Source organism: Thermobia domestica, chromosome 15 (genome assembly GCF_964235325.1).
Source record: "Thermobia domestica chromosome 15, izTheDome1.hap1.1, whole genome shotgun sequence".
Taxonomy (NCBI): Eukaryota; Metazoa; Arthropoda; class Insecta; order Zygentoma; family Lepismatidae; genus Thermobia; species Thermobia domestica.
Window position 1 is genome coordinate 33,526,212 of NC_137468.1, and position 20,545 is coordinate 33,546,756.

Consider the following 20,545-nt stretch of genomic DNA (forward strand, 5'->3'; position numbering starts at 1 on the left):
GTTACTCTAACAAATGTTTGAATATTTATTCGTTACTCTAACAATTGTTCGAATATTTATTCGTTACTCTAACAATTGTTCGAATATTTATTCGTTACTCGAACAGTTGTTCGAATAGTTATTCATTACTCTAACAATTTTTCAGATAGCTATTCATTATCCGAAAAACTATTTCAATATCGTATATTCGAAGACTACATTATTCGAATAATGAATTGTTTGAATTTTAACTATTTTAGTTGAAACAGATCTTTTTCTTTCCTCAGTCAAAAGATGGTGGATATCATTGCAAAACAAATTACTATTTTATGCCCATGTTGAATTGATCTGTATGAAGTAGCTTGGCAAAGCGTTCTGGGAGAAGTCCAAGCGTATTCATGGTGGCTTAAAAAAGTTGGAGCTTTCTACTGTGGAGAACAACGAGAAACTACTACACTATTTTATGGGAGAGGAAAAATGGGCAGTGATCTTATGCAGAGCAGAAATTTGTCGAGTTAATATGCATCTTCATCCGTAGGATAGGTGACCTGGAAGAGAATATTGAATGAGATAACATGTGAAAATGGGCCTTATTTAAAAAGAAAAGAGCATGGTGAATAAATAATTAACCAAATAAAATAGTTTTACAGAGTAAAATATCATGAAATTGAAATCGGTAGGTATATGTCCCATGTTTATCCTCTGTAATCTAAAGGAGAGAGAATTAATGGAAGCAAATTGTTGTGAAAGAATTGACAAAGTGAAAATGTGGAAAGAAACGGGAGAACCCCGAGAAAACCCACGAACACAACAGTGTCCACCACAAACTATCATGATCTAAGCTGTAACTAGGAATCCTCGCACCAGAGATGAGCACGTTATCACTGAGCCAGTGTGGTCACATGTGTTACAAAAAATTACTTTTTTTGTATTAATATATCACATTAAGGGTCTTACCTACAGCGAAATTAAACTACCGCTAATTTTAGAGTTTTCCTGTAATATCTGCAAAACAAATAAAAATATTCGAAAAGCAGAAACTTAGTGAACTAGACAGTACGATTTTACATGTGATACCGTTATCATAACTCATCTATCTTCTTACGATTTGCAACTGTAGCTAGTTTTAGTATTTTTTGCGGGTTCTGTAAATAGAGGCATACCAAAAGCAGATAGGTGAATTGTGGTGAAGGTGTCACATGCAAAATCGTATTGTCTAGTTCACTACGTTTCTGCTTTTCGAATATTTGTACTTGTTTTGAAGATATTACAGAAAAACTCTAAAATTAGCGGTAGTTTAATTTCGCTGTAGTGAAGACCCTTAAGTTGCATTGTGATCTAGGAAAGCAAAGAATATTTTACGGAATCCAGTGTCCCCTGGCTACGGGCCTGGAAAGCCCCAAAGATGTATTCTTTGTATTAATTAAAACAAACTGTTATTTCAGTTACTACTTCTGCTTTTACGTAGTCGTAACATTTGTAGGAGATTGGCTAGAAAGTAAGCAATAAGATTGGGAGGAGAGAAAAAAGCGGGAAATATTATCGTGTTTTTATGGTGGCTTTTTTACATATGAAAGTTGTGTCTTTGTTTCAATGAAACCCGACATTTTTGTCGTATTATCACCGGAAGCGTGACCTGTAAGGTTATCCTTAGACATTTGATCTACTGTCAGTCGAGATGTATAATGAATCCAGACGCTTATTCAGTTCTGTATAGAAAGTTTCTTGTTAACGACCGAAAAACGCAAGTTTGTTTGTTAGTGTGAGACTCTCATTTCGTTGTATGATTTTTTTCCAAAGTTGTTTTTTTTGTGGTGTGTCACTCGTATAATTACGACAGATTTGACCATAAGGATGTTTTATATGCCTTTCAATGAGGTAACACTTCGCTTATATTTTAGTTGCGGGGTAAGCAAATATATATATATATATATATATATATATATATATATATATATATATATATATATATATATATAATATTACTCTCATTTATATAATTGACTCCAGTGACCTATGACATTTGCGTGGTTCCATTTATAAGGATGGCTGAGATTTTCTTTTTTCTTGTATTTTTCTCTCCATTTTCTTCCCGGTTTCCATCTGAATTTCAAAATTTATTTTTTGTTACAACGAAGTAAAGCGAATCCCACACTTGGGTATTTCATATATATATATATATATATATATATATATATATATATATATATATATATACATCAGCCATTGGAAATCAATAAGCTCTGATTTCTTGATAGTATCAGAGATCGTAGTGTTATATATGAGAGAAGTATTAATTGATTTGTACACACAGTGGCGGATCTAGAAGGAAAGAATTGGAGGTAGGGCAGCCAGAACCTAGACTATGATAGGTATATCGTAAGTTTACAATTGTTCAGAGTCCTGCAGTAGTTTCCAACTTAACTCTCTCCCGATGGATATTGTTGCTAAGTTGGACGTTGGCATTATGGACCTCAAGTATTGTTTTCCACATTGCATAATAGAAAAAATAACTGTAACTGAAATTAAATCTAATACTTCAAAAATTTTCCAATAAAGAATAAAAGGCAACGCGTACGATAAACTTTCAAATATATATTCAATTATTTTCAATGTTTTCAATTATTTTTGTCACTCGAAATACTGTAGGGCGAGGAGCTATGTACTGGGCTAGACGCGCTACTATTTGTTCAAGCGACTGTTTGTACCCTCCTCGAAGATTTTGGCTCCTCGATAGTGTAGCAATGTTCATAGTTTGAGAGAAATTTCCCTAATCTAGAGAAATTTCGTAGGTCTGTAAATTTAGCAAAAAAGGAAAAACGGATTTCTTTTTTCGAAAATACATGAAAATCCAGAGAAATTCTCGCGCTGACTGATTGACTAATATAAATGCTTACAGAAATAAACCAATGCAATGGCAATGGTGTGAGTGCGTGTGTTCAAAGTAGGACAATTTGCACCCATTCTTGGCTGGATGTATTTATGTGTATTTTATGTATATAAAAAAAAGTGAAGTAAAAAGTAAAAAATTAGAAGCAAAAAGCAAATGAATAAAACAAATGTCGTTGACACTTCCTTTAGCTAAATTAATCTTATCACATAACTTCTATCATAGGAATTGGACATCAACAAACTAGGAAAAATTTGATAAGAAAAAAAAATGTCAGTCGAGGGAAATTTTCGTAGGAAACTTAGGAACACTGCACTGTAGGAAGTCAGAGGAATGTTAATTGACGTGTACAAGTGCCTACTTGTGTAATGAACATACAACTACACTGTACTTATACAGTATATAATTACGTGGTATCTTTAACTCTAGTTATTAACGTAATGTACTCCAGATCTTAATTTCCGATTTGCCGTATTCCTTTTTGAACCGCAAAGAAAATGAGCTGACCAACCTACTACTGCTCTACTGGCTTAACGGTTCTACCTAGCTACTTAGGGTAAGTGGGCTAGAATCCTTCTTTGGGTACAGTAAACTTTAGATTATTCGTGTACGGATTTTCCAAGTTTGTCAGTTATAGTGCAGGAAGAAAAAAGTACACGGTTGTAATTGTTAGCATGTCAATATCCCAAAATCCCTTTAAGATTAGAAATATATTAGGGATATGAGAGCTGCGAGGTCATATGCGAAGCAAATGTGGGGTCTCGGGGCGAAGTCTCCAGGTAGCCAAAGTTTTTTTTTTATTTAAATATAAATGCACAACAGTGTTGCATCTATGTTATCTTTGTTTTTAGCCCATTGACGTATATTTCGAGTTATTTTTCTGTTTTCTTTAAATTGAACTTTTTTTTTCAAAAAAAAAAAAAAGAGAGAGAGAGAGAGAGAGAAACAAAACGAAATACAGTACTGGCACAATTATTATGGATTTTTGAGAAAAACATAATTTTTCAACAAAAACGACATTTAAGCAAACAAAAAATAATGCAAATCAATTTTATTCACAAATAGTGTGTACTTCAATAGTAAACAACTATTTTACATATTTAGTTTGTCCACCCGAAGTGCTTTAACATGTCTGGGCATTCCAGTGATCAACTTTCTTCACAATTCCCTGATTCTACCTGAATGAACCCATACTTCGATAAGACGTTTTATGAGTTCTGTTTTGGTCGTTATGGGAACTTCATGTATTTCATCTTTCAATACAGACCATAAACTCTCAATCGGATTCATATCCGGGGAATTTTCAGGCTATGAGAGCACTTCTACACCATTTTCTTCAAACCAGGTCTTCGCTGACCTTGCCGTGTGACACCGGGCAGAGTCCTGTTGAAAAATCCAAGGTCTGTCCGCAAACCAGTCCCTGGTTTGAGGTAGCAAACGTCTTTGTAGTACTTCTTTGTACTTATACTGGTCCATGGTGCCATCAACAATCTCCAAACGACTTGTTCCATGCACAGAAATGGCTTCCCAGACCATGACTTTCTGAGGGAATTTTACAGTTTTCTTTAAACATCCCGGTGTAAATAGCTCACCTGATCGCCTTCTTACAGTGTGCACACGGTCGTCAAGCACTGCAATAGTAGTCTCGTCAGAGAACACAACCTGCAACACTACAGAACACAAAATAAGGCGTTGAACAGCTGAAGAAAGTGATGGAAGCAATTGAATAACGATTAGACTTAATGACGTGAAAGTCTGCAAGGCTTAAAATTGGAAGTAAAGTTTAATATTTTGCATAATTTTAATCATTTGTGTTATTAACGTTTTTACGTGAATATTTTAAACTCTTACCTTCTCCCATTGCTCAGATGTCCAGTCAACGTGAGCCTCTGTCCAGGCCTTACGAGCCTGTTTCATCTTGTCAGTAAGGCGAGGCTTTTTTTCTAAGACGATATGCTTTTAGTCCACCTTCCAATAGTATCTTATTTACTGTTCTGCGAGCAGTGGTAATGCCCTGTGCTGCAAGTTGGTTGGAAAACATTCTGCAAGATGCTCTTCTGTTGTTAATTGCCATTTTAATTATTTTCCTGTCCATTCTCGGTGTTGTTTTCTTATGTCTACCACATTTTCCAACCCTATTCGATGCAAACTGTGGCCATATTCCAATTTCTTCTTGATATTGCTGACGGTTTGAGTTGAAACTTTAAGTTTCTTCGCTATTTATTTCTGTTTTAAGGTGTTTCTTTCAATAAAACACTAATCTGTCCAACCTTTCGAGGACTCAAATCACGAACTTTGCCCATGTCACCTCAATTGCATAAACACATTAGAAATTAAAAAAAAAAAAAAAGATTTTAATTAAACTTAAATGCACAAATACACAGAACTAAAGTGATCACATGCAAATGAGAGGCAGACAATGCAATAAACACACATTTCTCCACGCAAGTGCCAGACTATTACTGAGCTCTGTCCAGACAATGCAGTGATTGTGTCAGGGTTGTCAGACGTTTTCTCTCTGTATTGCCAGACACTCTCATATAAGACTGTAAAACCCACTTAAAATAACTAATAAATATTTGTTTGGTACTGGTGTGGTAAAGTAAATAAAGTATTAGTTAATGAAATTGTTTGCAAGACATTTTTGCACAAAAGTTTTGTTTTTATCAAAAATCCATAATAATTGTGCCAGTACTGTATATACAAATGTATTGTATAAACGTTTAATAATACTTCAAAAGAAAACTTCATTATTAAATATTAAAAATATGTATATCAAAGATTAATTTTCACGACGTAACAGACATTTAAATAGATTTGAAGAAAATGTGTGTAAAATTGAACTGTTATAATTTCAATTCATTATAAAAAGAGAAAATAAGAAAGAAAATCATTCTTTATGTACAGTCATGTCCAACATGACTGTCACATGTCTATAAATATGTTTTAGGAAAATTTTTTGATAACGATTTTGCCCGGTATTTCTTAATATGTGTATAATGGGTAAAGACATGTATGTGGTAAATTTCATGTCAAAAGAGCGGTAAATAAGAACAATATAACGAAAAAAAACCTTTCTTGACCATTTAGCAACATTTTGTTTTACTAATTGTAATTTTCGTATTTATAATTCTTTTCCTATGAAATTTACCACAAATATACATTTCCCGATTATACACATAGTATCAGTATTAAAAGTACCATCCAAAATCATTATCAAATTATATTTTCACAACAAAACAGTTATAGATGTGCGACTGTACAAAATAAAATTCACTCGTCATCTGGTGCACGTACATATAGTATTTTAATTTAGTAGGTTGCAAAGTCTAAGATACGGATATGTGGGTTGTGGGACAGTTCGCTGGTGTGGAATTCTCGGTAGAGATACATAAAATTTGATTCGAAAGTAAGTGGGAGAAAAAGCCTTAATGCAGGCAAGGGAGGACGAGATAAGTAGATAAGGCAAAAATTGGAAAAAAAAGGTGGATATAAATGATTCTTTGCCTGGTTTTGTGCATGCTGCTGACATCACACACTTTCGGAGATTCTTTTTTTTTTTTTACCCTTTGTACTTTTCTTTTTAGCTGCTAGTCTTTTTTTTAAATCGTCTTACATATTGCTTTTCCCTATTTCGTATTATAATTATTGTTTTTCGTTTTAATTCTTTCTATGGTTGCGTTTATTATTTTTGTTCCATTTTTTTTTTTTTGTTTTGTTATTGGATTTTAGAGTATATTAGTTTTTTTCTGTTTGACAGTCCGTGTCATTGGTCAGTAGTCTTCATCGAACAGAACTCCTTTGTGGCTAAGCGGTTAGCGTACGCGCCTTTGCCGTGAAAGACCCGGGTTCGATTCCCGGCAGGAACACATGTGGATCGGATTCCACGTTAATCAGTACGTCCCGTCTCGTATAGCATCGCTGCTGAAAGGGACGCTAAACTCAAAATCAACTCAACTCAATTCTTTATTGTAACGGCACAAATAGCCACGATGCTGATGTCCCGACTATTCTCCGCCAATCAATCAAAAAAAAAAAAAAATCAATTTTCTCAAAATAGAATCCAACGGCTGATTTTCTTTCCACGTATAATTTTTGAGGAGATACAGTTGGTTTTCGGTCACTTTTCTTCGCCAGGCAACACGCTTAATCTATGTTATATATATATATATATATATATATATATATATATATATATGTGTATGTGTAAATGAAAGTGACTGTGTTTGTGACTTCAACTACACAACCGATCTCTATCAAATTTTCAACATAGATCCTAGAGGAGGTTCGGGCCTGGCATGGTTTTTATCATTTCACTTTGACGATGCAACTTAGGGGTGAGATATATAAAAAATGATCGAAAATGACCGATATTAGTGTCTAATCCATGTTCTTTGGGTTGGCTGAGATGAACAGTGACACTTCCGATGCCGTTTAAATCCAAATTCAGCCCCGCAGCTTGGGGAGGGGAGCCATATAAAAATGATCGAAAATGACCGATATCAGAGAGCGCTACGGTAAGCGAGTAATTGACGTTAGTATCTTTTTAAGTATTACTGAAATCTCTCTGTGTTATATAAAGTGTTGCAATATCAAGATATAAAATTATATTGTGGTGAGTAGCGTAATTACTGAATGGTGTTTCAAAATATGCTTTCCTGTCTCATCCATTTCAATTCACTGAACAGCCATTTGTGTAAGAGATAAGTTTGTAGTCTTCTTTCTCCGTGGCTTTTGCGTAATACCTTCTAGATGGTTTTGTAACACATAACCATGAATGAACAACTGTTTTTTCTTTCTTTCTTTCTTTTTTCTTTCTTTTTCATTTTTGCATTCGCAGTTCATTCACTTTTCCCTGTGTGTGTCAAGTTTGTTAAAACATTTCAACCAAACCAGGAAAGAACAGAATGTTTACGATATTTTTATTTGCTCTCCTCTTTCTTTCTTTTATGTAATTCATATTCGTTTGCTGTAAAATACGTGATTATGTATGCTAATTTAGTTAGTTTAGTGAGCAAAGAGCCCTAGTCGCACAGGTCTTCCGGTTGCCGTGAGATTACTTAAATCAAGCAATGCTGCGTCTAGAGAACAGCATATATGGGTTACATTTAGGGTAGTCAGATAGTTGAGTTGAGTTGATTTTAATTTAGCGTCCCTTTCAGCAGCGAGGCTATATGAGACGTGGACCTACTGATTAACGTGGAATCCGAACCACATGAGCTCCCGCCGGGAACCGAACCCGGGACTCCCACGCCAAAGGCGCGTGGAAGGAAGCTCGGTAGTCAGATAGTGTTGACACTGCGGTTTTCATCCAGTGTCGTGAGATCAATTGAAGAGCTGCCTGAAAGAAAGGAGGTAGCAGACTCTGATGAAGAAATCTACCAGGAACTGCCTGAAATATGAAACTCCCCAACAGGTACCTAAAAGGAGGTGGTACAAAACGCCGGTAAAGAAAAACTAACACTACGGTTATGATGACACTCCTGGTGTGCTGACCACACATCACTGGTTCAAATCCCTGGCTGGTTGGCCTAAGGTTTACGAGGTTAGTTTAGAAAATGAAATGAAATGAAATCTTTGAGTTTTACGTCCCACGGTTATGCCAGTTAGGCTAAAGGAGACGGTGATTATGAGAAATGAATGAAATGGTGGAATGAAGAAAGTGGGAGCTAACGGGAGAACTCCGAGAAAACCCACGAGCACGGTGGTTGTCCACCACAAAGTCCACACGGCGCGAGCTGGGATCGAACCAGGGACCCCAAGCACCGGAGGTGAACGCTCTACCACTGAGCCACCGCGCCCCCTATTTTAGTTTAGACTAGCGCCAAGTAGCCACTTCGCTGGGTTAAAATAAAAATTAGTAATGTGTTCCGTTAACCAGTCACTTTTCATTATAACTCAGGCGTTCACTGATATCGATCATTTTCGATCATTTTTTTTATATATATCTCCCCCTCCCCTTCCCGCAAGTTGCGGGCCTAAATTTGGATTTAAATGGCATTGGAAGTCACTGTTCATCTCAGCAACCCCGAAAACTATGGATTCAACACTAATATGGTCATTTTCGGTCATTTTTACATATATCTTTTTCCTCTTCCTGCTCCAAATTGTACCATCAAAGTAAAATGATAAAAACCATCCTAGGCCCGAACCTCATCTATGTTGAAAATTTGATCAAGATCAGTCGATTGGCTCTAGAGGCATGAAGTAACAAACATAATCACTTTATAAGTATATATATAAAATTCAATGTAATCGTTTCGACTTTTTCAACTGGTGTATTGAGGATGCAAGTATTTTTTCCCCCATAATCAGACCTCCCAATTCTCTTACAGTTTTATGTATAAGTCAGTGACGACCATTGATCGGACTTGTGGTCACTTGATCTCAATAGGGCTTGGGTTTTCCTTTTTTTCGGTTCAGCGCACGTATCTGGTTCATGAGTGTTGATATTTTGTGGTATAAAGCGGTCTTAGAGACCCCTAGTTTAGAGTACTCAAGCGCAGCTTAGTTGCTTTAGAAAATCCAGCATTAAATTTAAACAAAGCCTTTATTTTTGCTTTTCCTCTTTAATCCAGGAAAATAAATAAATAAATAAAAAAAAAAACTTTCCCCATTCTGGACAACGTCTTTTGAGAACTGTAAAGCAGGAACTAAATAACCTAATTTGGTTCGTAGGACTAGAATAGACATCTATTAAAATAAAGTACAATTGCTAGCTTAAACTCGATGTTCTGTGGTGTGATAAGGGCTAATCTTCCTCTGATAATATCTGTGTACGTTTTTCGAAACGAAACTTATCTCTCGCTTTGCTGTGAGCGTGGGCTGATGTGTATAGTGTTTTGAAAGACAGGAGATCGCCTGTTCATCCAGGATTGCGTGACTCTAGACGATCCATGTTGATGGAGGCAACGTCATTCATTCCCTTCTCTCCGATTTAAATCTCCGATATATCAGCTGTGGTGGAGATGGGTGACCTTCGTTGGACCCCAGGAAATTGTTGTACAGTACTACAACAGGGTGAGGGAAAAAATCACGCAAACCAAATCTCAATACGTACTTCCTTTGTACTATTCCATATTTTACTTTGAACAGCTGATGATGTTCTGATGACATCCAATTAGAGAATTCATTTCCAGCTCATACTTTATGACGTCAACTAGTCACCATTGCCTCTGCTCCCATTCCTAGTAAACTACATTGAGGAAGCAAGGAGCAGTTAGGAATCTCTGCATTTATGAAGACAGAAGTAACAGACAAATAAAAACATCCATTGTTTTGCAACTACACTACTTCTGAATACATGAATACTCATACACCGCGAACAGTGGCGTTATTTAAGATTTTTCTTGGAGAGGGTGCATAGTTCTTCATCGACTTACGAGTATTGCGTTTTCTATTAGTTGAGTTGATTTTGAGTTTAATGTCCCTTTCAGCAGCGAGTCTATATGAGACAGGACCTACTGATTAATGTGGAATCCGAACTACATGAGTTTCCGCCGGGAATCGAACCCGGGTCTCCGACGTCAAAGGCGTGTACGCTAACCGCTTAGCCACGAAGGAGCTCTACGTTTTCTGTCAGTATACGAATGATTAAAATATATGTTATTCTCAAAGACATTGGGGAATTGCCCCCTGTCCTCCCCAATTGACGCCACCAACTGCCAATACAGTAAAGCTCTAATTAGCCGTGAAATTGGGTGGCAAAGGCACCGCGGATAAAGAAAATCGTGGATAACCCGAAGGAAAAAAAAACAAACTAAAATTGAGATGCAAACGCGAAAAAAGTCTTTGTAATCACCACCGTGATTCCAAATTCCATTTTTCATACCTTTACAACAATCGGCTTCTGGTTGTCAGGTCAGAGTTATAGTTCGAAACGTGTTCTATTGTTTGAAATACTGATTTTTACAATACAGTTTATTTTTTTTAGAACATACAGTACTTAATTGCAGTGGCGTATTTAGGGGGGGTGGCTTCCGGGCTTAAGCCCCCCCGAAATCTTACTTAGTATAGTAAACTAAATGAAATATCTTGCAGAATTTTCACATTTCCAGGCAATGCCCCCCCCCCGAAAGTTAGCAAAGCCCCTCCCGAAACAAAATCGTAAATACGCCACTGCTTAATTTATGTGGAGTGTCTGTCTGCAGCGACTACTTATGAAAAGTAATTAAGCACGACTGCAGCAGGGTTATTATTATTATTATTATTATTATTATTATTATTATTATTATTATTATTATTATTATTATTATTTTGCGGTAACCGTGGATTATCCGCACTGGTGGAGTGGATTATCCGCTCGCGGATAATTGGGGCTTTACCATACTTGTATATTCTTCTTCTACCGTGTCTCGAAGGTTGCCCATGTTGTGAAAGTCAGGCCAATAGTTGCTAGCTGTGCTACTCCAACCTGACACCAAAATGTGTCGCTAACGTTGCAGGTAAATTGCGGACGAGCCGAAGGCTTGGAGGAAACAACTAGTGATTCTAAAAGGGGACAGAGATGGATAGCCAGACAGGTCAAACACACGTAGTTGTAAATAAATAAATAAATAAATAAATAAATAAATAAATAATAATAATAATAATAATAATAATAATAATAATAATAATAATAATAATAATAATAATAATAATAAAATAAGCCTCTTTCTACCCAAAGCTAACCTTTAAATGTTATTTAAACAGTATTTATTTTAAGAATTCCATATTTATTTTTTCCTAGTGTTATTTTTTATAATATTATAATTTGTTGTAAATTTCGTGTATTGCAATATTTACGACTCCTCCTTGTATAAAGTCCCAAATAAGAAAATCACCTCATTCCTATAGACATTGTTTTCTAAATATTACATATAGTATAAGGTAAAATAGTCACATCCCCTCCATTTATTTAGCTTTTTCCCTTTCGATTTTGAGGGAAACAACTTATATTCCTTTTTCGCCCTTTGAATTCTAAAAATTCGATGTATTTTTGGTCATTGTGGTATGATGTTGCGTATTAGTTTTCTAAGAAATAGAGAAGTAATGGATAAAAAGATTTCAGTTACGGTATTTAATATTTTTATTCCTTTTAATTTCAGATGAGACCGACCCGTATAAGTTCCTGGATTTTCGAAGCCAAGGAGTAGTTGGCAGTCAAGAGGGGCAAACTCTGTGGCTTCTCGACCTCGCACAACCTCCTCTGCCTCTACAAGGTCAGTTTCTTATCACTATTTACCTTAAATTTTTAGATTTTTAAAGCAATGTTGTCTTTGGATTTTAATTGAGATCAGTGGCGAATAATAATAATAATAATATAAAGACAGCGAAATGAAATCTTTGAGTTTTACGTCCCAAGGTTATGCTAAAGGAGACGGTGATGATGAGTAATGAATGAAATGGTGGAATGAAGAAAGTGGGAGGAAACGGGAGAACCCCGAGGAAACCCACGCACACGGTGTTTGTCCACCATAAAGTTCACTTGGCGGCGGCTGGGATCACACCCGTGAGCCCAAACACCAGAGGTGAGCGCTCTACCACTGAGCCACCGCGAGATATGGTGCTGGAAAAACTCTAGAAATATATAAACCTACAATTGCTTTTTTTTTTTTTTTTTTTTGTCATCGTCTGACCCGGTAATTTTATCGCTGAGACCTAGAATGCTCCAAATCATAACAATATGCCGAACAAAATTTTACAACTTTTAAGTATCCATCGCCAATCTTATGTATGGGTACCAGAGACTTTTCAAAGTGATTAGTTTCACAACCGAATTTTGTGATTTTTATTGTAGTTGATTGGACAACTTTCACTGTTTTGTTTTCAAATACGCATGTTGCGAAATAGTTTCGTTTCTGTAAACATTTCTTAACACGGACTGATTTTTGGTTAAATTCATTATTCGTGTCGTTACCGTCCAAAATTAGGTTTATTTAGTTTAAATGAGATCTTTATTCTGCAATTTTAATAAGAATAACATTACCACAGGTTCTAAATTATTATTTTTTTCATAACGACCCAAGATGGTACTTGTAAATCTGATTTTGAAAATGTGGACTTTCTTTCGCTACGTACATAGGCAACCAGTATCACTGACCATAAACGGTAAATTATTACTCACATTACAGCAGAACAATTGAAAATAGCCTAATGCGCCTTCAAAAAATACCATATCGACAAAAAAACGCACTTTCAATACGCCCCCAAATACATTACAGCATTTTCTCGTCATTCCGACCACTGTGTGCCGTATACCTAAGAAAGCTAAAAGTTACATTAATAAACAATTATTCAATGTATAATCATCCGGCCACGAAATCAAGCGTGCGGTCACATGCACCAAGTTTTTGTCAATGTCATGAAAATGTTATTTTGATATTAATTTTATAAGTACACATTAAAAATTTCCAATGGATGCTTGAGCCTCGAGCCAAGGCCATACTCATGTAGTCGGCATCTATGGTGTACGGAATTACCGATGTTCAATACTACATTTCTCTTTAGTTTCGGAAGAAAAACTCCACTAATATGTTTTGAAATTAAATGAAATATCTAGTTTAATGTCCTGCGATTAAGCATCGATTCTAAGGGAGACGGTGATGATGAGAAATGAATGAAATGGTGGAATGAAGAAAGTAGGAGAAAACAGGAAAACCCCGAGAAAACCCACTCACACAGTGTTTACTCACCAAAAACCTCACATGGCGCAAACTGGGATCCAACCTAGAGATGGGCAGAATCGAGTCCAAGAATCGATTCCACTCGATTCCTTACTGTACTCGATTCTCTGTGCTCGGTTTCTCTGGACTCGATTCCGGATTCGGTTTAATTATTCTCATTCAGTGGCCTGCGTTGCTGATCCTACGTTCATGACAATGTACGCGCTTTCTGGATTCGATTCTGGATCGGTTCTGTATTCGGTTTGATTATGCTCAATCAGTGGCTCACCTCCCTGGCAGTGCATTCAACAAGCTGCATATACAGAACACATTTCTGCTATTCATATACCAACTGATGGGAAACTAACCCTTACGCAGCGTAAAAAGCTTCGACTGAATTCACTAAAGTAGCGTACTCCTTGTTTCGTCTTGTTATCAGCGGAGGGAGAAGAAGGCCAGTAAAGCAAGCCATGGAAGGAGTAAAGAATCGAGTCCAGCAGAAACAGTAAGATAAGAAGTATGATAGCAACAAATGCGGCACAGCGAATTGCAACATGCTTCTGTGCATATGATAGGCATTTTTTTAAAATATATTGTAGAATGTTTGTTTATTCACATTGGAGAGCCAGGATTTATTATCTAAGTTTGTCCGATTCAGTTGAAGAGAATTTTAAATCGAGGAAGAAAATATTTCATAACAGAATAAAGGAAGATTTTAGCAAATATAAATAATATCTTTCTAACTCAGGTAATTGACAATATTCGTCATATTTCTTTAACAACTCTGTGACCAATTACGCATTCACCCAGCCGAAACGCCACGTACCTAACACAAAATGTTATTAGCTTATAACTATTTTTACATAGGATAAAAATACGCCCCTCCCCAGCAGATGAGTGTAATGTCATTACAACAAGTGAAAATGCTATCCTGGTAACTCGCATAAATTTGTATCCTACTTTAAACAATACTTTCCATATTAGCTTGGGTTGTGAAAAAGCGCATTAAAACTAAACCAATCGATCAATCAATGAATATCGGGAAGAACGAAGTAATTACCTATAGGCCTACACGAAAAAGTAGAATCGAATTAAATTACGATATCAGCTTAGTTTCCCTGTAACGTATTGCAAGATGGACGATTTAATTATAACTAATCATTCTTACATTCAACCAACTCAGAATAAACTATGTTTCATAAATGAACTCAACTCATAATCGATTATTATTATTATTATTATTATTATTATTATTATTATTATTATTATTATTATTATTATTATTATTATTATTATTATTATTATTATTATTATTATTTAGTTTAACATCCTGCAAGCGTGAACCGAGGCTAAGAGAGACGGTAATAATGAGGTGGATAATAATAAAATAATAATAGTGGAATGACAAAAGTGGGTGGAAACAAGAGAACCCCAATAAAACCCACACACAGTGTTTATCCACCACAAAACACACTTCTTTTAGCACAGAAGTGCAATTTTGATCGCAGCTGTAATTATTCCTAGTTCCCTGTATCTTTCTTTATAATTATAGGCAGCTGTATAGCATTCGGAGGGCATTTCTGGCAGTTTCGGATCTAGAAGGTAAGCACGGGGGAGGGGGACGCTACCAGGTCTCAGATTATGATAGGTATACTATGAGTTTACTATAAACTTTCAATGTATATAAATAATAGCTTAAATTATTTTTGTCGCTCAGAAAACTGGGGGGCCTAGGCCCCCCGACCCCAGGCCAGATCCGCCGTTGATTTGTGGTAGGATTTGCAGTACCTACCACAAATGCTGCATGCGTAATTCAACTCTGGACTTACTACATATCTCATAATTCCCATGGTTCATTATTATTATTGTGATTGTATTTTAACTAGTGAATTGTGAGTAATGAGTCCAGAATCTTTTCTAGAAATTAAAAACTGTGGGGGCCATCCAGACCTCAGACTATGATATGTATATCATGAGATTACTATACACTTTCAAAAATACATAAATAATAGCTTAAATTATTTTTGTCACTCAAAAACTGGGGGACCGAGGGCCCTGGCTCCGGGCTACAACCGCCACTGAATTAGTCGAAAAACAAGAAACGATACTGAGTCGTTGTACTGACTAGCGACGTATGCAGGAATTTATTTTGAGGGGGCCCAAAGCTTTTCCTGGTACGTTCAAATTCAATATGAGAATAAACTATATTAAAATATGTAAAATTACCCTTAAAATTATATTAAATTTACAGACACATCGAGATTTCGGGGAAGGGGTCCGAACCCCGAGAACCCATCCTGCGTACGTCTTTGGTATTGACCACGTATCATTCTGTTGAACGCTTTATTTTCTGGCGGGATAAAGCCATTCATAGAATGAAGGCTACAATAATTATAGCAAATGTATGTGTTAAAATACACGTATTTAATATCTGCAATTTAGAAATTGTAATTATCTTGTATATTAGTGCTATTGATTATGTTAATGTTGTCCCTTTATTCAAGTCTGACTGACCAGTAACCAACAAATTGGCTGATAGAGCATCTGCTTTCCTGTACTTCCACTCCGAGCACAGCTGGTCTCGATTCTGCTTGTGCTCACTTTTCACAAATCGAGTCCAGGACATCTGAATCCAGAATCGATTCTGTTTGTGCTCGGAATTGTTTTCTCATAAATGAGTTCTGAGCTCCGTACTCGATTCCCTACGCTTGCTCTGATTGGCTGGAATTGATTCCGAAATCCTTTGAACAGCATGCACCAGAATTCCACCCACTCGCTTGGCGACACTTGCGAATGGTAAAGAGTGAGAGTGAACTTCAGTTAGCCTCGTGTGCTTGCGTGTTACAAAGCGTGGGATTCAGTGCACAGAAACAACGGGGATGCAAATAGATGTGAAAAGGAAGATAAACAATGAAATATATAGCTATGCATAAAAAAGAGGGTAGGCAATATAAAATGATTCTTCTAATTCGTGTTGCTAATCGTGAAAAGACAGAGACATGTGTACTTTATTAACTAAAATCCTACCAAATATATATAATTACAATGCCAACTACTTCAAATTGTTATTACATAACGTTGAATACGAATTGTTTGCCACTTAAGTATCGTTAGATCGCAAGAGCGCGCGGTGTGGGGGTAGTTATGAAGAAAACCGATTCCGATCCGAGTCCAGAAACGATTCTCTCCCTGGAGAATCGAGTACGTACTCGATTCTCAAAAGTACTCGATTCTGCCCATCTCTAATCCAACCAGGGCAGGGCTGCCGCTAGCAGTTTTGCCGCCCTGGGCGGTACTTTCAAATGCCGCCCATTTAATCCACAAACCTTATTTCGACAGAAGACGTTCAGGTATTAAGAAAAAGTAAGATACCATATTTAAAAACATGTATGAAAAGGAAAATTAAACAAAATGATGAACTACCTCTCTCGAATACTTACGTAATATTTAAACGACTCCATACATGACACAATATTCAGTATGATCTATTTCGCTGTACGTGATATACAGCAAGGCATACAGTTTTTTTTTAATATATGCTTTAGTCCGACTAAGAATTTTAATTTTTAAGCTTGTTTTATATCAAAATGTGTTTCCAATAGAGTATGGAGCTAAAAGATAATATAGTGAATCAAATATTACGGCAAAAGTAAGTAATAAGCTTAAGACTTATAATGTATTAAAACACAGTAGAAATACAAGTTTAACATACTCTAATTGAAAAAACTTTTCTTGCTTTGATATGAGCAAATTCCTTTATCACATTCGCGTAGTCCAATGTTTCAGCCAATTAATGTTCCATTGATATCATCACTAGACCACTTAAACGTGTTTGAGATATTTAAGAACGTAGATAGTTTTTAATAAGCTTAGAGTAAGTTTCGAAAAATTTCTTTCTCTACTTGCCACGGTTACTGGTAAAGTAAACAAAATCATAAATGCAACACTGACATAGGGAGCAAAGTAATATTCCTTAATTAATGTTAGTCTCTTTTGGTGAACTTTTAGGCTTAATTATAGCGGTTAATAGTTTCAGTTCGTCTTTCAAATAACTGGGGTTAATATCTTTCGATTCTTCGCGTATTAAAATGCAGGCACTTTTCAGACAAAAGTTCAGGTGGCATATCGTTCAGATTACTTATATCGTAAAGAAAATCGAGATACCCGCTGTGATGTTTAAGTTGCTCAAACCTTTCTCTTAAATCTAACACAATCACGTCTAGAAGTTTGTAATAAAAATCGATCTTGTATCTTGTTTGTGGATCTTAAATAGCTTAATCTTCTGCCTTCTATTGAAACTGTCTCTTCTTTCGATTTCGAGCTTGCACTGTATTACCTATCCGTGGGTCATCCATGTCTAATGCTGATGCCAACTCAATTGCATCAACTAAGTAAGATTGAAACTTTGCATCATTTCTGCTCCTCTCAAAGTTCTCAGATTTGTTTTAAAGAAACCCTACTGCATCAAACACATGAGAATCAATGCTTTGGATACTTTTGTTTACCAGGGGTGCCCACAAGGGCGTCATTGAAATATTTGGGGGGGTTAAAATCTATATAAATATGTTTGATGAGGGGGGGTAAAATTAATCGAAAAGAAGATTTTTTCATGGAAGAACACCTACGGATAGACAATTGTGGGGGGGGGGTGCGTCATAGACATAAGGGGGGATGGGCACCACTGTGTTTACTATGTTTATGTGGAGTGAAAAGTCATACCACATAACGAGTGAGTAAAGAAAGTAAAGCCACGCAGCTGGTTTGCTATACACAGAGCATCATGGGCGATCATTCTATCTATTATATCGTCGTTACTTATTTGAAGTAAGGTATCATAAACCTCTATTTGATATCTAAGTGAAGTCAGAGCATCAATTCGACTCTTCCATCTTGTGGTGCTGAATGTTTTTAAAGTGAGGCTGCTAATATGTTCCTTTAGTATGGCCCAACGTTGAACTGACGCAGAAAAGAAGTCATAAACTTTTTTTTTTTAACTATACAAAAAAATGAAACGGTAGACTGAAATGTTGTGGTTGCATCGTTAACGACAAAGTTTAGTAAAGGAACATAGAAGGCTTGGGAATTTATTTTTGATTTTCATATTGGAACTATTGTCATATCTTTAGCCCTTTATATTTTCGATAGAAGTTCATTTCTTTTAACTGTTTAATTATTACTTCTGTCAGTTTTAGCTAGACCAGTGATGTCTTGTACTGGTACGAAACCAAGAAAGTGTTCGCAAATTTTTACAAGCCATTCTCCATTCCTGTATGTAATTTGTACAAAACGAACGATCCTTTGCTCTGTACCAGAAATATCTGGTGTACAGCCTAGCACTATAGTATAATATGTTGCAGCTCTCAACAAAAACAGTATTTTACTTTCAATTTACTCACTAAGAATAGGAATAAAAAGTTTTTGGACATCTTTTCCTTAGTAATGGTGGTATTTATTTTGTCCTCCCATGGTTCTTTTAATGTGTTCGGCCATGATTTGTATTGCTTAAATATAAAAATAATTGTATATTGTTGATAAGACATGATAATGAACAACATGTAAATTGGTTAAAAACTCGCTGCTAGAACCTAAATGTCTCTAGGTGCTGTAGGCTAGAACGGCCTGTCTCAAGTGAGAGTGTATTAATACCTTTTGCGTACTTGGAGTTGAGTGTTTAGAATATTGCTGAATAGAAAAAAATATAAAAGACGCTTGACAATCTTATCCGCCCTAGCTGAAAATCTTATCTATGCTGCTGCAAGGGAAATCTTGAACGAGATACCTGTGGCTAGTAGTTTGATAAATGAAAATGAGGGGGAATGCTCTGAATTTCCTGAGTGAGTAATTTCCTGAATGTGAGTGAAGTAAGTTTAATTACATTTTCAGGGAACACAATTTTATTTTTCCATGTGGGCCTATTACGAAGCATTATATTTTAATAGTATTCTTTTCTTTTTTCAAATTTTGCCGCCTACTAGACGTGCCGCCCTGGGCGGTGGCACGGCTCGACCCCCCCTCGCACCGGCCCTGAACCAGGGACCCCAATAACCACACGTGACTGCTCTACCACCGAACCGGTACTTGTCAAAACTCTTGCGCAAGTCTTGGTCTTGGTCTTGCATAAGGATTCCTGGTCTTGGTCTTGCATGCAAGACCAAGACTCTTGCGCTTATCACTACGAATAACGCGTGCTGCGATGTATTTTTTTTTTCACGCTTTGGACGGGGGTAGCTCCGGAACAATGTACTTCTCACCACATGTCACAATGGTTTTATAATCTGCAAATTGCCTGCACGCTAGCGGCATCTATTGGATATCAGGCAGGCAGGTGGCGCTGGTAGTGACACCTATTAGCTTACCTGTGTACTATTTGAATTGGCGTTATTCGCATACTGACATGTTTTTGTACTATAAATACAATTTTCATTTTAGAATTTAAATTTTTATTATCAATTATTGATTGATAATAATAATAATGATAAACTTTATTTTCAGACTGTCAGAAGTTATGTTTTCGCTACTACAGTGGTCAGAGCATATCATGTTTGGCCAGTTCGGATGCAATATCTATGATTCGAGGACTTACAACTCAACAGACTGAAAGCTCTGACGAAGAGGGCAACCTTCCTGCTGTTTCATCTGACTTTGATAAACCATTCAATCTCATCCACTTCAGAGTTTCTGGTAAGTATTATGATCAATCTAATCCACTTCAGAGTTTCTGATAAGTATTATGATCAATCTCATCCACTTCAGAGTTTCTGGTAAGTATTATGATCTTAGTTATGCGGAGATTATAGGGCATAACGAAGGAAACACTGAATAAATTTTATTTTATTTTATTGTTGTTCTTCTCAGTAATTATCATGGGCATCCGCAGGATTTTTTGCAGCAGGAGGCAAATATTGTAACCCTGTATACATATTCAAAGACCTCTTGGTATATCATATTTAGATATGGATGGGGACGGAAAAGAACATAGAAAGGATTGACCTAGGAGCTGATATGTTGTATGGTACAGTCCGCGGCAAAAAAC

General features: G+C 36.3%; 1 protein-coding gene across 2 annotated transcripts in view; it reads left to right on the top strand.

The window, feature by feature from the left end:
- The window catches only part of Hecw (Hecw ubiquitin protein ligase), a 379,179-nt gene that overhangs the window by 235,845 nt on the left and 122,789 nt on the right, over window positions 1-20,545 (top strand). For both annotated transcript variants that reach the window (XM_081739550.1, XM_081739551.1), the window contains 2 exons: window positions 11,956-12,069; window positions 20,005-20,193. In XM_081739550.1, the coding sequence (XP_081595676.1) occupies window positions 11,956-12,069; window positions 20,005-20,193 (303 nt within the window). The remainder of the gene's footprint in view (window positions 1-11,955; window positions 12,070-20,004; window positions 20,194-20,545) is intronic.